At 65.1% G+C, this 17,472-nt stretch overlaps 1 protein-coding gene and 1 long non-coding RNA gene across 14 annotated transcripts in view; one reads left to right on the forward strand and one right to left on the reverse strand.

The window, feature by feature from the left end:
* Positions 1 to 8: 8 nt before the first annotated feature.
* Positions 9 to 17,472, reverse strand: part of COL18A1 (collagen type XVIII alpha 1 chain) — a 91,232-nt gene continuing 73,768 nt past the window's right edge. For 3 of the 5 annotated variants that reach the window (XM_078452654.2, XM_078452651.2, XM_078452653.2), the window contains 26 exons: positions 16,893 to 16,955; positions 15,725 to 15,751; positions 14,934 to 14,969; positions 14,343 to 14,414; positions 14,013 to 14,048; positions 13,684 to 13,773; positions 13,092 to 13,121; positions 12,985 to 13,011; positions 12,700 to 12,762; positions 12,341 to 12,415; positions 11,620 to 11,646; positions 11,361 to 11,414; positions 11,006 to 11,080; positions 9,592 to 9,660; positions 9,110 to 9,152; positions 8,519 to 8,581; positions 4,804 to 4,847; positions 4,455 to 4,577; positions 3,809 to 3,962; positions 3,651 to 3,724; positions 3,046 to 3,177; positions 2,644 to 2,676; positions 1,537 to 1,788; positions 1,070 to 1,267; positions 629 to 744; positions 9 to 424 (listed from right to left, as the gene is read on the reverse strand). In XM_078452654.2, the coding sequence (XP_078308780.2) occupies positions 211 to 424; positions 629 to 744; positions 1,070 to 1,267; positions 1,537 to 1,788; positions 2,644 to 2,676; positions 3,046 to 3,177; positions 3,651 to 3,724; positions 3,809 to 3,962; positions 4,455 to 4,577; positions 4,804 to 4,847; positions 8,519 to 8,581; positions 9,110 to 9,152; positions 9,592 to 9,660; positions 11,006 to 11,080; positions 11,361 to 11,414; positions 11,620 to 11,646; positions 12,341 to 12,415; positions 12,700 to 12,762; positions 12,985 to 13,011; positions 13,092 to 13,121; positions 13,684 to 13,773; positions 14,013 to 14,048; positions 14,343 to 14,414; positions 14,934 to 14,969; positions 15,725 to 15,751; positions 16,893 to 16,955 (2,190 nt within the window). In that variant the 3' untranslated portion in view covers positions 9 to 210. The remainder of the gene's footprint in view (positions 425 to 628; positions 745 to 1,069; positions 1,268 to 1,536; positions 1,789 to 2,643; positions 2,677 to 3,045; positions 3,178 to 3,650; positions 3,725 to 3,808; positions 3,963 to 4,454; positions 4,578 to 4,803; positions 4,848 to 8,518; positions 8,582 to 9,109; positions 9,153 to 9,591; positions 9,661 to 11,005; positions 11,081 to 11,360; positions 11,415 to 11,619; positions 11,647 to 12,340; positions 12,416 to 12,699; positions 12,763 to 12,984; positions 13,012 to 13,091; positions 13,122 to 13,683; positions 13,774 to 14,012; positions 14,049 to 14,342; positions 14,415 to 14,933; positions 14,970 to 15,724; positions 15,752 to 16,892; positions 16,956 to 17,472) is intronic. The other 2 variants (XM_078452652.2, XM_078452655.2) reach the window with 1 other exon arrangement.
* Positions 4,573 to 17,468, forward strand: LOC144617386 (uncharacterized). Of its 9 annotated transcripts, none has more exons than XR_014138150.1 (8): positions 4,573 to 4,871; positions 5,030 to 6,863; positions 6,958 to 9,170; positions 9,402 to 9,456; positions 10,030 to 12,529; positions 14,057 to 14,479; positions 15,056 to 15,194; positions 15,878 to 17,468. It is a non-coding gene; the product is annotated as an uncharacterized LOC144617386 (long non-coding RNA). The 9 variants fall into 9 exon arrangements; XR_013557804.2 differs by lacking the exon at positions 15,878 to 17,468 and having other exon boundaries at positions 6,958 to 7,609; positions 8,168 to 9,170; positions 15,056 to 15,714; XR_013557807.2 differs by lacking the exon at positions 15,878 to 17,468 and having other exon boundaries at positions 6,958 to 7,609; positions 8,171 to 9,170; positions 15,056 to 15,714.

Genomic DNA, 17,472 nt, shown 5'->3' on the forward strand with positions numbered 1-17,472 from the left:
TTAAAAAATACACTCTTTGGCTTCCTTTTATTTCTTGGGGGTTACATGAAACGTGAACCACAGAACCATACAGGAGAGTGCCAGCCAGGTCCCACCCTGGGGGCGGGCGCGGGCAGACGCTCCTTAAGTGCGGCTTCCCCGCTCCCCTGCTGCTGGCCTCCCGGCCTGGCCGTCTGACTGTCCGTCCGCCTGTCTGAGCCGGCAGAGCCCCTACTTGGAGGAGGAGGTCATGAAGCTGTTCTCGATGCATAGCACGATGAAGGCATTGCGGCAGCTCGCGGCTTTCTGCGCCAGCAGCCTGCCCGCCAGCAGCGAGGAGGCCTGGCCAGCCGCCGCCGCGTCCTCTGTCCGCCACGTCTCGCAGTAGCTGTCGGTCAGACGGCGCCCGCTGGGGTCCGAGCCGTGCCACACGCTCTTCTGAGGCCTGCGGGAGGCAGCAGCCATCAGCCGCAGGCCCGAGCCCCGACCCCTGGGATCTGGACCACGACCCCTGGGATCTGGACCACTCTGGGCAGGGAAGGGCGTTTCCCAAAGGCCCCAAGGCCCAAGGTGCGGCTGCCTGTGGGGCCGTCCCTGGGGGCTCCACCTCCCAGAACACACCCCCTGCGGCCTCTGCTGGGGAGCCTACCAGGCAGGATGCTGCAGGACGTCCCTGCCATCGAAAGAGAAGACGCGGGCCCCGGGCTTCAGCTGGCCCTCGGAGCCGGAGAACAAGGCCTCCCAGCTGGGAAACAGCACCTCGTCCTGGGGAGGGCGGTGTCACAGGACTTACTCCCGCCCCAGGGACGCCCTGCCGCGGGGCCTCCAACCCCAGGTCTGCAGTGAGGCCACTGCCTCTGGCCCCGAGGCGCGCCGGTGCTCCCCAGCTCCCAGGAAGCACTCGGCGGTGGGAGAGAGGCATGGGGACCGCCCCAGAGACGGTTCCCAGCCCCGGCTCGGAGGTGGCTGCGTGCAAGGGCCCGGCCCTGCCTCCTGCCCCTGAAGGCGCCCCGTGAGATGGGGTGGCTGCGGGGGGTTGGGGACCCCGCCGGACCCCCGCCCCTTGCCCCACGCGGGAGCCCTCACGCACCCGGAGGTTGACGATGGGCACGCCCGTGCGGTCAGCGCGGCGCACGATGCTGTAGAGGTCCTGCAGCCGCGAGGACAGGAAGGCGCGGAAAGTGCCCGCCAGGCCCACGGCGCGCGCCTGCTGAAAGCACTGGAAGTCCGCGCCCCGGATGCCGCGCATGCCGCCCGGCTGGGGGCTGTTGAGTGCGACCAGGTGGAGCTGTGGAGGGGCCGCGGGGGTCAGCCACCAGCCCCGGGCCGGCCGAGGGGCTGAGCGTGCACAGAGAGCCCGCGTGGACCGGCCCCGGGGGCCCCAAGAGGACCAGCCCAGCCCCTCGGCCTAGGGCAGCAGGGACCGCGGTGGGCTGGGGGCCGGGGGGTCCAGAGTGGCCGCCGTCAGGCCCCCACCCCTGCCCGGCTCCTCGGGCTCTCCCGCTTCTCGGCAGCCCTGGGAGTCCGCGTGAGCCGAGGGGCTGGTGGGTCACTCACCACGGGCTGGAAGTCCTGGTGGGTGTGGGTGCGGGCGGGCCCGCCGGTGGGGCGAGCCGGCTGGACGTGCAGGTAGGGCCCGTGGTGGGGGGCGCCAGGGTAGGGCCGGGGGTCCGGCAGGCGCGGGGGGCCGGCCAGGATGTCATCCGCCCGCCAGGGCCGCGCCGTGGAGTGGGTGAGCTCCCGCCGGGGGTGCGGGTTGCCCTCGTGCAGCTGCACCAGCGGGGGCTGTAGGGCGGCCACCTCGTTGTCCTGCAGACGCAGAGGCAGAGGCGCCGTGGGCGGGGGCTCTGCCCTCCCGTCCGGGTGGCCCTCTCCTCCTGCACCTGCGGCTTGTGCTCTCGTAAGCTGGAGGGGCAGCCCTGCCGGCCTGACGTGCAAAGTGGGTGGCTGGCCCTGCGCTCAGGCACCCCCCCCCCCCCCACCCCCCGCTCAGGACCACATTCCCTGACCTTCCAGCCCCCATCACTGCCACCCGGACACCCAAGTTCTCCGCTCCTTATGCCCCGCGCGCCCACCTCAGGTGATCTGCACCGACCCCCCCTTCCCAACTGTCCTCCCCCAGCACCCAGTGCCTCTGACACCCCGTGTGCTCTGTGACCAGGCACCTGTACCTGCTAATACGATAAAACAGGTTGTCTGTCGCCTGTCATCTTTACCACCTTTCCCCCAGCCCGCGAGCTCTGCGAGGCAGGGGCCTCGCGTGTCCCTCCCTGTCTAAAACGGTGCCTGGCCCGGGACCATACCGAATGAAGGAAGGAAGGAAGGAACGAGCGAGGGAGGACTCCCTGGGCTCCGTGAGCGCGCGGACTCACCGGGAGCCCGGGACACACGCTGCCTAACGCAGCCTCGGTCCCGGGCCCTTTAAGAAGTCCTGGCTTAGAAGAGCCGCAGCAGTGGGAAACCTAAGTATGTGGGCTCCTCCATCCCCCGGGCCCCGCGCTCGGAGAGGGGTGGGCAGCGTGGCCCGAAGGGAGGTGGCCTCGTGGTCTGCACACCACCTCCCACGCCCAGCCCCCAGAGCCCCAGGCGTGCTCGGCCTGCCACCGTGGAGCCCCGGCCAGACGTCCCCCGGGCTCCAAGCCCTGAACTCGGCTGCGTCCTTACCGTCCCACGTGGGAGGGGTGTCCGCGCCTCCAGCTGAAAGAAAATGCAGGGGTCACCCCAGCAACCCTGACGCCTGGCACCCCCGCCCCGCCCCAGCGGGAGCTGGCACGGCTACACCCCGGTGCCTGTGCCATCAGCGGGCGCACAGCACCTCACGTGCATCGGCTGTAAGAAGTGGGAGTCACTTCTCTGTAAACCCCAAACTGCTCAGAAGGCCCCGAGTTAAAAAATAAAGAAACGTGAGGAGGGAGCACGGTCACTGCATGAGGCGCTCACCCCACAGGACAACCCGGACCAAGGCTCAGGCTCGCTGTGGGGGGCCCCCTTCCCCCCCACATGCTCTCCTGAACCCCAAGCAAGCTCAAGAAGGTCTCCCGCCCCTTCTCCGTGCAGGTAACTCACCAGGACCTTCCGGAACCCATTCCGGACCCGGACGTACAGCTCCTCTGTCTCAGCCACAAAGATGAGCCAGCCCTCCGGAACCTCCGGCACCTTGTCCAGCATGGTCTGGTACGTGGCCCAGATCCTTACCTGCTGGAAGCCCGACCCAGTGGGTGCCCTCGCACACAGGCAGCGTCTGGGCTCATGGGGGGTGGGGGGAGGACACTTCCGGATGAGGGACAGTGCTGAAGGCTTAAGTGTGTTCCTTTCTCGATCAGGCTGTTCCCTGAGAATGCTCTGTGGCACCGGGGCGGTGAGGCCACCCTCGGGGAGGGCTGGATGCCAAGTGCCCACGTGCCCGGTGAGCCCTGCTGGGGACCCTTCTTAATGGCTGTCCTCCCTTGTCCTCCCCTGCCCACCCGAGTCCCACGGCCACCCCCAGGCTCCCCGTTTTCTGCTTTGCAAACCACATCTCAGGGCTGTCGTGCATCTGTGCACGGGGCAGGGCCAGGCCCGGTGCTGGGACCCTCCGGAGCAGGCCACCCACAGGTCTGCAGAGGGGAGGGCGGCCGGGCAGGCGACTGGGCAGCAAGCATCTGACCGGTAAGGAACACGGGGACCCTTACCCCTGAGGAGGTGCCCATGGTTCCAGGGGGTCCGGGGGGCCCAGGTGGGCCTGGGGGGCCGGGAACACTGATTGCTGCAAGAGAAGAGCCAGAGATGGGAACGCATGGCCCTGGCTGGACGAGGCCGGAGCCCAGGTACCCACCCCTGCTTGACTTACTCTGCCTGTAAGGGCCAGGGAAGGAAGGGGGCCCTGGGGGCCCAGGGGGGCCAGGGGGGCCAGGAGGCCCCTGACGCCCCTCATGGCCGATGCCAGGGGGCCCCTGAGGTCCAGGTGGGCCTGGCTGGCCCCGAATGCTCTCTCCCTTGGGACCCTAGGGGAGACAACAGAACATGTGGCAGAGGCCCTGCGGGGAGCCCCCTGCCTGCCCCCATGATGGCCGGGGAAACGTGGCCTCCCACACGGTGTGCTCTCTGCTGGGAAGGGATCCCAGAACACGGACCAGAGCACACCCTGGACAGAGGTTCGGTCCCCCGAAGGCCCTCGTTCCCCCTCCATCGCTCAGGCAGAAGCTGGGGCCTGTGCCCCCTGGAATCTTTTAGGGCAGATGGTCTCCCTGAGGGAGGCACCAGCAGGAGGACAGGAGTGAAGGGCTGGGTGAGGGCCCCTATGCCCCCTATTCTCCTGGCTGGCTGGGGGGGGCCCCAGGCCGTGACCCACCAGGCCTGCCCTGTGCCCCCCCTGCCAGGAGTGGGGGCAACCTTTTGGGCCTTGCAGGCATCCACAGCTGGGCTGGACCTGGCCCAGGATGTTGGGGACACGGGCTCTGGCTCGGGCCTGCAGGCAGCCAGGAGTCCAGACTTACCGGAATCCCAGGGTAGCCTGGTGGGCCGGGGGGGCCGGGCACACTGGAGCCGAAGAATCCGCCACCCCCGGGCTCACCCCGTTCGCCCTTCTGCCCCGGGTCTCCTCTATCACCCTTCTCCCCCTGTGGATGGAAATGCCGGTCTGAGACAGCCCGGCTCCCGCTGCTGACCTGGGAGGGGCAGGCCGACCCCCGGAAGCCCTGAGTGGGCAGGGTGAGGCAGCCGGAAGCTTCTGGAGCCCAGGAGGTCCGGCACACCCTGCGGGACAGGACTTGTCTCCCCACCTTCTGAGCCCCCAAGGAACCCAGCCAGGGTGGGACAGGCGACGGGGACGCGGGTGACACCCACCTTCATTTCAGCCTCCAGCTGGAGGAGGTCGAGCGGGAACTGCCCTGTAGGAGAGATGGGGGGCCAAGGTGAGTGTCTCGGCAGCGCCATGCCCCCCACCTACAGCTGCCTTCGTTGCCTTCTAGAATGTCTGTTTCTGGGGGACCCCCTGCAGTTTTGTTACTTATTACCGCGTACCAGATGCTTTTTTGACATTTTTGTTAATGGCGGCCCCGGAATGTTTTAGGGGTGCAGCAGAAGGACCGGACAGTAAGGCTGGTTCACACCCGTGGCCTCACTGGTGGGGACACAGGAAGACGTGCGTCACCTCGTGATGGGAGTTCCAGGACGCATCTGGCGGCTCGGACGGTTCCCCGTGACGCCCGCCTGCCTCTGGCGGCCACAGGTCTGACCTCCTTTTGTAATGGCACCTTTTTAGAATTTCTTTTTGTTTATTACCAGTTGATCTTTGTGAATGGCCCCTGTGACCTTGGTAAGTCTACCTATTAATTGCAATGGTACATTCTTTGGGGTGGTTGATGTTCCCAAACCTGTCTGTACAAATGGCAGGTATTTCTTCCTTCGCAACCCTCCCCACCCCCCCGGGGCAGCGGCCACCACCCTGAGCACCAGCCACCCTGCAGCCCTAGCGAGGGTGGAGGCGGAGCAGCCCTTTGCCCCTCGCTCGCTCCCTCGCTCGCAGGGCTCCCTCCTTTCTCGGTCCTGCAGGGGGCGTGCCAGGATTAGCGGTCTTTCCAAAAACTGCCTTGACTTGCAAATGGTCACTTCCGGATGAAGTTCACTCAGCTCTGAGCTGTACCATTTCTTCCCTTTTCTTTGCTTCTCTATGTTAATTTTGCTTTATTTTTTTAACATAATTTCTTGTCAAGTTGACTAACATACAGTGTGCACAGTGCGCTCCTGGTTTTGGGGGTAGATTCCCGTGACTCATCGCTTCCGTACAGCCCAGTGCTCATCCCAAACAGCGCCCTCCTCGGTGCCCATCTCTTTTGTTAAAGGTAAATCTGCTATTTGTTTTCTGACTTCTTGAGCTGAGTGCTGAGAAACGTGTCCCGCTTGAGGCTGTGAGTTCCTGAACAGTTAACAGGACCCGTGGCCTGGGGCCCAGGTGGGCCGGCCGATGGGTGCGTGGCCCCCATCTGGGGGGGTCCTGCTGCCGCGGGGCCGCTGTGGCCGCGGACTCGGCCGGGGCCTCACCACCTTCCACCTGCCGGTTGTGAGTGGTTCCTCCTTATCTGGAAGGGAAGTGCGCTGCTCTGGGGTCATCTTCCAGGCGTGTCTGTGACGCTGACTTCCTGCTCGCTCTCTGCCAGGCGAGGGCCCGTGTGGTGAAGACAGGGTCCCCGTGTTGCTGCCAGGGCCCCAGGGCCCCAGGGCCAGGCCGGGAACTCCGTCTCCTGCCTGAGCTGTTCTTTGTGTGCTGGTGCCGTCACTTCCTGAGAGCCGGCCATACCCCCACGAGGACGGATCTGTGTCGTCCTTCTCCTGTCGGTTGCTGCTCTTTACGTCTTGAAGCTATGTTGTTAGAGGCACAGGATTTGGAGTTGCTGTATTTTTCTGGTGGGTTTACTCCTTTTTCATAATGGACTTTTTTTTTTCGAATTTCTGGCAATGTTTCCTGCCTCAGGGTACACTCGTCTGATTTCTCACACACACAGATATGTGTACACACACACACACACACACACACACACACACAGGTGCATTCACAGACGCATGTAGACACACACCCATGCAAAGGTGCACACAGGCACACCTAGGCACACACCCATGCACAGGTGCACATGTGCACACACACAGGTACATTCACAGATACATGCAGGTGCACACACACCCCCATGCACAGGTGCACACACACACAGGTGCATTCACAGATACACAGGCACACAAAGGCACACATATACATAGGTACATGTACGTGCACAGGTGTACTCACACGTGCACACACAAGAACACGGGCACGCTCACACATACAGGTGCACATGAGCACACAAGCACACAGGTGCACTCACAGATGCACACACACAGGTGCACATTCACACACACAGGTGCACACACAGGTACGTTCATAGATGCGGACACATGCACATGGGAACACACACAGGTGCACAGACACAGGTGCACACACACAGGTGCATTCCCAGATGCACGCAGGTGCACACATGCACACACACAGGCTTGGTTTGCCTGCCCCTGTCCCGCATTCAGCTTGTGTGTGTATCTGTCCTCACATTTGCAGTGTCCCTCGTAAGCAGCATACGGTTTTGTTTTTATCCAACTGCCGACGTTTACCTTTGACGGAGTATTCAGTGGGTTCCCGTTCAGTGCGCTTACGGACAGATGTCAGTTTGAACCAACTATTTTAAATCTGCCTAGTTCCATCTGCTCTGTGCTCCCTCTTCTCTCCTTTCGTGTCGTCTTCAGGGTCCGGTAATTTTGGTGTCATCCTCGCCGGGCATGCTTAGTTGCGTGGTCCTGGCCCGTCGTTGGCTCCACCCCCGGAAGCGGCGAGGTATGTCCCGCTTTGACCACGCTGAACGAGGGCAGCGGTTCGCTCCTGGGGGTCTCCCCTCCAGCATCGCCTCCTTCTCGAAGGGCCCTTGCCATCTGTCCCGTCCCATCAGGGCAGGTCCTCCGACGGCCTCGCTTGGAAGGGGGTTTCCGCTGACGCACACAGGCCATCTTTACGTTGTCCTGAGGCCTCTTCTCTGGCGTCTGTCTTCCGTGCGGAGGAGTGAGGTCCTGTGGGTCGGTGGCGCGAAGGGCTCCTTCGGCCTCAGAAAACCCTTCGCCGTGACGCCTCCAGGTGCTCTCCTGCCGGCGCCCCCGCCCCTGCCCCGGCCCGCGGCCTCCACACAGACCTCTCTCGCTCCCTCCCGGTCTCCTCTGCCGAAACTCACGCGGCCTCCTCCGGTCCAGTGGCCGCGCCCCTCCATCCCAGAACGGAACCGGGTTCTTTCCAGGGTCCCGGCTCCCTGCACTCACCCCCACCTTCCCTTTGCTGGAGCACTGTCGTGATTCAAGCTCCCACCCTGGCTGGCTCTCCTGGGGGCCTGTCTCACCTCTGCTCTCCTGCCTGCATTCCGGTCCGTTCTGGCCATTTTGTTCACCTGCTCAGCCTAAATCGTAGGCCCTCGGTGAGCTCACCTTCCTCAGGGAGCGGCTTCCGCCTCTAGCAGTCCTCAGGGAAAACCCTGTCTCTGACCCCGCCCTTGCTCTGGGCTGCAGCCCCTCACGGGGCGGGAGGGGCCCCGGTCGGCCACCCTTTAGCTGTCACTGCCTGGGGCTGGGCGCCCCGGCCCTCTGGGCTTCTGTCCTGCTAGCCCCCAACAGCCACCCTGTCGTTTTCTTCTATTTCATTCAGCAGTGGAAGAATTTGGCAGAGTCGTCCCACCATCCGTCAGAAGGAACCCGCGAGGTGCTAAGACTTCAGCCCCGGGGCAATCGGGCCAAGGGAGGACTCCACGCAGCCCGTGGGAGGGGAGGGGCCGTCCCCCCACACGCTGGGTGCCGGGGCCCAGCTCTGCCCTTCAGCCCCGCTGTCCTTGAAGCCCTGGGCCCTGAGGCTTTGGGCCAACTAGGGATCAAGCCGCCACAGGTGCCGTCCGGCCCCATACGCCTGGAAGGGGTGTCCTTCCTCCAGGAGGGCACAGGTAACCACAGAGGACAGTGCCGGGGACCCACCCCAGCCCAGGGCTGCCTGGAGCACACTCACCTGGTGGTCCTGGTGGGCCCACTTCTCCTTTGTCACCCTTCGGTCCAGGAGGCCCCTGGTACCCTGGAGGGACAGAGACCCAGGAGTGTCCATCATCGAGCTGTGACAGGGCCCTTGGGCCATGCCCCTGTGCCCCGCTCACCCCCAGCCCTTGTGAGTGCTGCGTGCACTAGCCTGGACGGGGGAGGAACACCACACGAGTTTGGGAGCCTTCAGAGCAAGAGCTTTTGTTGAGCAGAAGCACTCGGGGGTCCCACCCAAGGGGCTGCCCCTGGAGGCCACACCACTCCCGCGGGGCGGGCGCGGGCTGACAGAGCAGGCCCGGGCAGGGGGCAGATCTAAATTCCGCACGCAAGTGGGTGTCTACTCAGTGTCCGGGGCTGTCCCCCGCGAGGCTGCCAGGACGGCCGTGCTGGGACGACCCGGGAGGCCCCGCGAGGGGCCCGTGATCACTCTGGAGCAGGGGACATGGGCCGATGAGGCACTCCTGCTTCCCCTGGAGCCCAGGCTCACAGGAGGAAGTCCTGCGGCATCCAGCATCCCCAAGAGAAGCCACCGCCCCAGCCACCGCGAGGCCCCAGGGGCCCTCACCTGGCAATCCTGGAGGTCCAGGGCGGCCAGACTCCATGAAGGCCTGCAAAGAAGCTGGCCGGTGAGGTGAGGGGCTCTGCGGATTGAGGGCAGCACCCCCCCAGTGGTCTCTGAGCCCGGAGTCCCAGCCCTCCGTGAGGCCACACAGATACCGGTCCCCCGTAGGAGCATGGGGAGGGGGAGGGGGAGGAGACGGGGGTTTGGAATCAAGAGCCCTGACTGTGATATGACCTGCCCCTTCGGAGTCACTTCATGTGGCTGAACCTTGTAAAACAGGGGTGTCTGCCCCCAGGACCACACGGCTCGAGGTTCAGGCTCCCAGATGCAGAGAGCCCTCACTTCCCCAGGTGGGGTTTGTTTTCTAATGGAGTACTGGCCAGCCCCCTGCCAGAAATTGGGGTGTCCCCTCCCTGGGAGAGGCTGACCCCTCCAGGGGGTGGCTGGTGGATAGGGCCTGTGAGGAGGGGGGTGGGGGTACTTACGTTGCTGTCATAGACGGGAGTCCCGGGAGGGCCTGGGGGTCCTGGAGGCCCCGGGGGTCCGGGTGGGCCCTGCATGGGGAGGACAGAACATGAGGTCAGTCATGTTCACAGCCAGGCCGTGGATGTGACCAGGGCAGCAGATGTGAGGGGGAATATTTCACTAAATATCTCACTAAAATCAGAAGACTGAACGTGTGTGACAGCATATAATCAGGAAGCATCCAGTTTGGTTGTGGCTGTGGGGCCCCCAAGCACAGCTGCCCCTTTCAGAACGTGCCTGGGGGACGTGGAGAGGGTGACAGGACTGGCCGGGAGCACGGAGACTAACGCAGAGTCTGGGAGCTCATCTGTGTATTTCCACGTTCAAGGCAGAGCCCCAGGAGGCCCAGAGGCCAGCAGGCTGAGCCCATGTGTGAACTTTCATTTACTTATTCACAGAAAGAGAACAGACAGCCACCCAGGCGGGGTGCAGAGCACTCATTCTGGCAGTGACCTGCTTACTGGACAAAGCACCAGCCTGTGTAACTCACGCTGCGTCAGGAGCGAGACCAGGGCCAGTGAGGTCGTGCAAACCTCAGGACCCGGCCCCGCCTGCCCTGCGGTCGCCTCCTTGCAGTGCCCCACTGAGGCCAAGGACAGAGGGACTGGAGGCAGCACAGAGGTGGGGTGTCGGGCCCCCAGAGGAGCCGCTGGAGGCGGAGCCCTGTCCCAGCAGACTCCGCGGGGCACACATGCGCCCTTAGGTCAGAACTGACTCGCCGGCCGCCCTTAGGTCAGAAGTGCGGAAAGGATCCCGGCGCCTGTCTTGCTTGTCGAGGCCCGCGACCCGTCTTTCTGTCACTACTTCAGATCGCCGCGAGATGTCACCTCCTGCCTCTTGATTTTTCACGAGGCAGCAGCCACGTTTAGGCCACGGGAGGAAGGAGCCACGATGAAGAACCAGCAGTGATGGCAAAAGCAGAAAAGTGGGGACCGTCTGACACGCTGGCCTCAGGACCCCACGCCTCGGCCCGGGCCGTGGGAGCAAAGTCACCGAGTGCACCTGGCAGCTGGCTGGGTGCCCGGCCGTGGGATTGGGAGCAGGTCCCGTGTCTGGAGGCCCCCTCTTAGGGAGAAACGGATAAAAACACCCAGGCTACCAACATAAACCCTGCTCAGAAGCCGGTGAGGCACTGAGAGTCAGGCTGTGGTGCTGAGGGGCCCCACCGGGGGCAGGGGTCACGCCCGGGACCCACGCGGCCGTGCCCTTCCAGAAGAGCCACTCGGGGCCCCTGTCCCCGCAGCTCAGCTGGAGTGTGCACGCACATGTGTGGGGTCCTCGTGCCAGAGGACCGGCCCGGTGTGGTCACGGCGCAGGGCCCTCCACGCCCCTGGGCGTCCCAGCCACGCCGTCCGCCCCTTGGGGGACACTCACCCTCACACCAAAGCCGATGCTGGCATGTCCTGGCTCCCCTTTCTCGCCTTTCAGTCCGTTCATCCCGGGGCGACCCTGGGGCAGGGCACAGGGGCGGTCACTGCTGGAGCTGGCTCACGCCAGCCTGGCCAGCTCTCGGTCCCCGCCCAGGGTCTCCTAGGGCGCCAGCCCCTCTGGCCCGAGACGCCCACAAACGGGCTGGGCAGCCCTAGGCTTCGTCCTGGAGAAGCCGTCCCCAGGCGGGGTGGTCCCTCGGGGCAGGGCAGGGGGAGGAACTGAGGTCTGCGGCCCCCTAGGCCCCCAGGGGCCAGGCCTGAACTGCTGCCCACAGGCGCACGAGATCCTGGGTCCTTACCGGCCGCCCAGGGAAGCCAATCTCCCCTTTGTGCCCCGGCCGTCCATATGGACCCTGCAGGAAGGAGGAGCGCCTTTCAGGAGAGCAGAGGACGGCGTCTGCGGTGGCCTCCCGCCCGACACCTGCCTCCGTGTTCGCCAAGCACGCCAGGATGTACGCTTGGGCCACCACGCCCACTCAGCGGCCAGGCCGCCACGGCACCTCGTGTTCTGTCCCACCGCGCACGCGTGTTTGCGGTGGGAGGCGTGCGCCTACTCACCGGCGGTCCTCGGAAGCCGGGCTCTCCCTGAATAGGAAACCAGAAGGCGCCGTCAGATGGCCGGCAGGGCAGTGCCCGAGGGGCTCCGACCACGCCAGGGACGGAAGGAAACGGCAGAGGGAGCATGCTCTAGATGGGGGTTTTTGTCCCCAGGGAGCACGGACGAGGCCTGCCGTGGGGGCCCCCCGACCTCGGGGCCGGCCTGAGTTCTCTGGGCCCTGAGATCCAAGGTCCCACTGCCCATCCCAGACAACCCTGGGAGACTTCAGGGCCCCTCCGGGCCTGTCCCCCACGGCCACTGAATCTGGGTCCAAGTCCTCCCCGCACCCTCTCAGGGCCTGTCTGGGGGTGGGGGCTGAGGGAGGAGGGCCGGGACCCCTCCACGGTGGCAGCACCCAGAGGCAGAGGAGCGGCCGCATCCTCAGGGTGGGGCGTCTGCGGGTGAGGCCCCTGCCGAGTACCCCTCCTCCAGAGCCCCCAGCCCCTCGGCAGGGCAGGCTCAGCTGACAGGCAGCGGATAACCAGGGGCCGGCTGGGTGGTGGCCGAGCCAGGCGTACGGGCTCTGACCCTCCCAGTGCGGCGCTGAGAGAGGGACAGACAGGGAAGGGCGAGGGGCCCAGGCTACAGAAGTTTCCGGAGCCCTCTCAGGAACGCCCCCCCCCCCCCCCCCACCAGCCCCCGGCCTGGACAAAGGTGAGCAATCCCAGGCACCCAGCTCACCTTGGCTCCTTTCTGGGCAGGGCCTAGCATGCTGCCATCGGGGCTGAAGACTGGGCCCGGCTCGCCCTTCTCGCCCTGGAACAGCCGGGGTGATGGGCATGAGGCCGGCTCTGGGGAAGGGAGGGCCTTCGACTCCCACAGTAAAGCCCCAACTCGGGGCATGAACACCAACCCCGGAGCAGGTGCCTGGTGAGTGGGGTCCTCCCCTCCCTGGGCTCTGCCGTGGGGTGGTCTCTGCGGGGCCTCCATGGGTCACAGTGAGGTGACCGTGAAGAGAACCGGCGTCAGACTCGGTCAGGGCTCTCGTGTCCTCATCGCCCCCCCAGGGTCACAGAGCAGATGGCACCTGAGCCTCTCACCTTGGGTCCCGGGGGGCCCCGCTGGCCTTTGGAGCCCAGATCTCCCTTTGGCCCGGCCGGTCCCTACGAGGAGACAGGAATGAGGGCCACGCGAGGGACCCTGTCCCACCGCGGCCGCCTGGGCACACCTGCCTCCTCGTCCTGACCCACACCCCGAGACCCCGCCCTGGTCCCCGGGGGCTTCTGCGCAGGAGCCTGAAGGTTCCTCGGCTCTGCGGGCACCCTCCGGCACTGGGCTCACCAGGGGCTCGGGGTCGGTGCGAGGAGGGCCGAGGGGCGACTTACAGGAAAGCCCGCGTACCCCGGCCGGCCCTGCGGAAGAGAGGGGTCGGGTCAGCTCGGGGCGGGCGCGGAGCCGGCTGTGGCTCCCCCCCGGGACGGCGTGCACATACCTCGGGTCCCGGCACGCCTGCCACCGCTCTCTGTCCGCGGGCCGGTGGAAACACAGGCCGGAGGAGGAAAAGGGAAAACACGTTAGAGTTAAAGCCCAGCTCGCCTCACGGGCCCAATGAAACAGCACAGCAATTAATGCCCAAGAAAAACTGCTTTCACTCGCCGTCCTGGCTTTGGCCTCAGGTCCCTCAGATCAGGCACTGGAGAAGCTTCCAGAGACCCCAGGGCCAGAGCGGACTGCCGGCATCTGGGAACCCAGGGGGTTCTGATGGGGCAGCTCAGAGGCTGAGGACACGAGGGTCTCAGTGGGAGAGGCCTTGCTCCATTTAGATTTTCTGCTATAGAATTTCCATTTCTCTCCGGTCACCCACTCCCATAATTTTTTTCTCATTCAAATAATTTAAAAGTCTCACCATAATGAGACACCATCGCTGGTCCAGAATAGAACCAAGTGGAAACCCTGGAGTCTTTAGGGGGCACCCGAGGTTGGGGGGAGCCGACGTGGGGTCAGGGACCGGGATGGCACCCGCCGTGGCCAGTGCCGAGGGGAGGGCCGGGCACGGCGCCTGCCCACCCACGCAGTGTTCTTACGTCCTGCTCCGACACGTAGACGACAGGTCCTGGGGGCCCGGGGGGTCCGGGGAGGCCAGGCTGCCCCACTCCATCCCTCCCTGGGTCACCCTGGAAGAGAAAGCCGGTGTCTGACTCTCAGATGGCTCGCGGGGGCCTCCAGATTGTCCGGGGGGGGGCCCTTCCAGGGCTCGGAAGGGGTTCCCGGCGCCCACAGGGTGTGAGGAGGTGCCTGGGCTGGGGACGGCAGTGCTGAGGGCCCCACCTCCCGGCAGGGCAGGCTCCGAGCCAGCACCCCTCAAGGCTGGGCCACGCACGTGCCCGGCCCGCAGACCCCGAGCCCCACTCACTTTCTCTCCCTGGGTCCCTTTTTCTCCTTTGGGTCCCTGCAGAGATGGAAACAGTTCATCTCAAACAGAGCCTGAGCCCCCTTCCTGGAGACCCCACACCACCAGCAGTGGCTCTGAATGGAGACGTGGAGAGTTCTTCCTGGGACAGGGGGCTGAGCCAGGCGGGAAGCCCGGCGGGCAGCCTGGACCCTGGCCCACGGAGCCGGGGTCTCTGAGCCCCGTGGGGTACAGAGCACTGGTCAGGACCCCGAGACCACACCGAGGTGTCGGCCTCGTCAGCCGCTCGGGTGGTCCGCCCCCCCACCCCAAGCGTTCCTAGTGGTCGTGCACCTGGGCTCCGGCTGTGCCCTCTCTGCCAGGGAGGCCGGGGAACCCGGGAGGTCCATCGGCTCCGACTTCTCCCTGCGCCCGACACAGGAGGAGACGAGTGTCAGCCCGCCGCCCAGCAAAGCCTGGCGTCCGGGGAGGTGAGCGGGCCGGCGCTTCTGTGGGTCACCAGCTCACGCCCCTGGCAGCAACTTGGCCCAGTCGGCCTCCAGCCTCCTTAGGAGCCTCAAGGGGCAGAGGGGGAGGGGACTACGGTTGGACAGACTCCTGTGGTTCCCAAGGTTTACACCCTGGAGCCAGGAGGAAGCCTGTCCTGTGACCTGGGGCGGCGGGCAGGTGTCCTGGGGGTGGGTGTCCTCAGGACAGGCACGTCTTGCAGTCTGAGGAGTGGAGGCCGAGCCCCGACGGCACCAGGAAGAACCAGAGGGAGAGTGAGCCCGGGCCTGGCCTTGGAAGTCACTGCACGCGGACCTCCCCCGAGTTACCGTGGTTCCAGGGGACCGGGGCCGTGCGGCTGAGGGGGCCCCTGCCTGCTCCCGACTGGGACGGGTCAAGATCACGATTCTCTGACCCCGAGAAAAGGCTCTTTCTTACCTTGGCGCCCGGTGGTCCGGCTATTCCAGGGTCCCCCTAGGGCGGGTGAAGGGGCTCTGTGAGTGGGAGTGCGGCAGCCTGCCCCACAGGGGTGGCGTCCGTGCTGCCTTCTCCTCCTCCAGGGCCAGCCCAGAGCGGAGGGTCCCAGGGACACCGGGCCAGCTGTGCAGGCAGCTAACACATGCAGCCTAGACTGTTCTGGAAGCTGCCCCATCAGTCTGCTCCAAGGAGCACTCCACCAGACGACTCCATTTTAAGGAAGTGAGTGTGTCTTTCTACAATGCGATCTTCTACCACAACCCAAAGTTCTAAATCGAAGCAAAACACTCTAAAAGGAACATTCATCACAGGACCATAACACATCGCCTGGTGGGCCCTGTGCGCCCTTGAACCCGTGTGTCTGTGGGGAGCGCGGCGTGCCCTCCCAGCCTGGCCACCCATGGGGAGGGGTGGGGGCTGGTGTCCTCCAGGGACAGGGTGGGGCAGCAGAGCCAAGCAGGGAGGTGGGGGGAGTCCCGGGGCGCCCCACCCCCCGCCGCCCCAGAGCCTGGGAGGCGTGGCAGGGGCAGGTTCCTCTGTACCCCCGGGTTGGCAAGCCCCCTTCAGACGCAAGAAGCCGGGGACCCTGTGGCTTTAGAAGGATGGGAGGAGTGCCCCCCAACACGGAAGCTCAGGGTGGGTGGTGCCTGTTTCCCCGTGTTTCTCCCATCTCCCACGGTGAAGTCCTGCTACCCCCAGGCCCTGCTGAAACGGTAACTCTTAGTGGGGGGGGGGGGGGTGCGCTCACTGACCTTGACCCCGGGCAGGCCTGGTGGTCCCTGTGGGGCAGAGAAGGAACAGAGCCTGAGCCCCTGGAAGGGAAGGTCTTCCTCCTACAGGCACCAGGACCCCCCTGGGCAGCCCAGGAGCAGGTGTCTGTCTTCAGCACCACCTTTACCCCTCAGGCAGCACACAGACCAGACGCGAGGGCAGGCGTGCCCGGTGCCTCCACAACCCGAATCTGCATCTTGTGTAACTGAAGCCTGCGTCCGAGCAGAATGCTGCCGTCTGGCCCGTACAGGGCACTGGCTGGCTCGGCTTTGCTGTGACCCCCGGGGGTCTCCGTCACCTCCGAAGTCACGAAACAGCCCCGCTGATTCCTCCAGGGGTCAAGGGCACTGGATCTGTGTACCCGGGTCCAGGACCCTACAAGCGGGGACAGGACCCCGGGCCCGAGACCTCACAGCCACCTCCCACCGGGTCCTCTCTGGTGCCCAGGCAGCTACCTGATGCGGCCAAAGACTAGGATTTTTTAACACGTAAAAGGAAAAGCACGAAATTAAACTAGCAAAGCCACTCTAGCTACTCAGGGAAATAGTTTCTGCCCGAGAGAAAATTCTTACTAACGCTGCCCAGAATAGAAACCTGTCCCCGCTGCTCACTCTCACCAGGCTGAGGGTCTGGGGCCGCGGCGGGCACTGGCAGGAGGGTCCCCTGGGCACCCACCGGCCATGGCAGAGGCAGCGCCCCACCCCGGGACGTGTCCCCCACGTCTGGTCCAAGTCCTGGGCTCGCGGGGGTGTCGGCTGCTTCAGCCAAACCCAGTCCCAACTGGTGCAGACGTTAACAGCAGAACGAGGTGGGATTTCACAGGAAGGTACCCATCTTTATTTAGTTACAATTGCACTTAGGTCCAAAGTTTATTGCTTCCCCCAATTAGAGCCGTAACGAGAACGGAAGCACTGCTATTTTCCAGAAAGATCCATCTTTTAGGGCTCATTCTGCCCCACGTCCATCTACCAGACCACCAACGGCACTTCCCCACATGGACGGTCCACTCCCTTCCAGAAGGCCTCCAGGGTGGACAGTGCCCAGGCGTCAGCGGCCTTGCTGGTCCCCACCGGCGGGCTGGTCCCAGGGGCATCCCCTGCCCCGCGTGCACCTCCCCCCGAGAGCGGATCAAGCCGGCAAGGGCAGTACCTGTGGCCCGCTGGCTCCGTGAGCAGTTGACCAGAAGGGTCCCCCAGAGCCGTCCATGTCCTCCTGCGGGCAGCACACGAGGGGGACAGTTGGGTCTGCATGTCTTACGGGAAGAGATCCCTCCCGAAGGCCAGCTGCTGGCCTGGGGGGGGAGACTCAGCCACAGCTAAGCAGGGCGGGTTCCAAGGGCTGAGGTCGCCTGGCAGCGGCCATTCTTGGTCCTGGCATAAGAAGCGTCTGCCAGGTTGCAGGGACCCCGCCGGGGGGGGGGGGGGCGCCCCGTTCAGCCCTCCTCTGAGTTTAGGGGATTTTATTTTTGGCCCGAGCACCAGCCGGGGGCCTGGCTGTCTCACGGTGTTGCTTGGGGCAGTCTTTCCCCAGCACGCACAGGACAGGGGCCCTGGCATGACCACCTGTGCAACTGGGTGGCTGCTCCCCCACTGCCCCCGGTTCCACCTTGTGGCACCGTCCAGGCGGGGCTGAGACACGGGGCCGGGGAGAGTGCTAGCCCGTGGGGGGCGCCCAGCGGGGCACGGGGCCGCAGACTCGGCTTTCTGGGGGACGGGAGCAACCAGTACTC

The sequence above is a fragment of the Panthera onca genome, chromosome C2, assembly GCF_046562875.1.
Source record: "Panthera onca isolate mPanOnc1 chromosome C2, mPanOnc1 haplotype 2, whole genome shotgun sequence".
In the NCBI taxonomy this organism is placed as follows: domain Eukaryota; kingdom Metazoa; phylum Chordata; class Mammalia; order Carnivora; family Felidae; genus Panthera; species Panthera onca.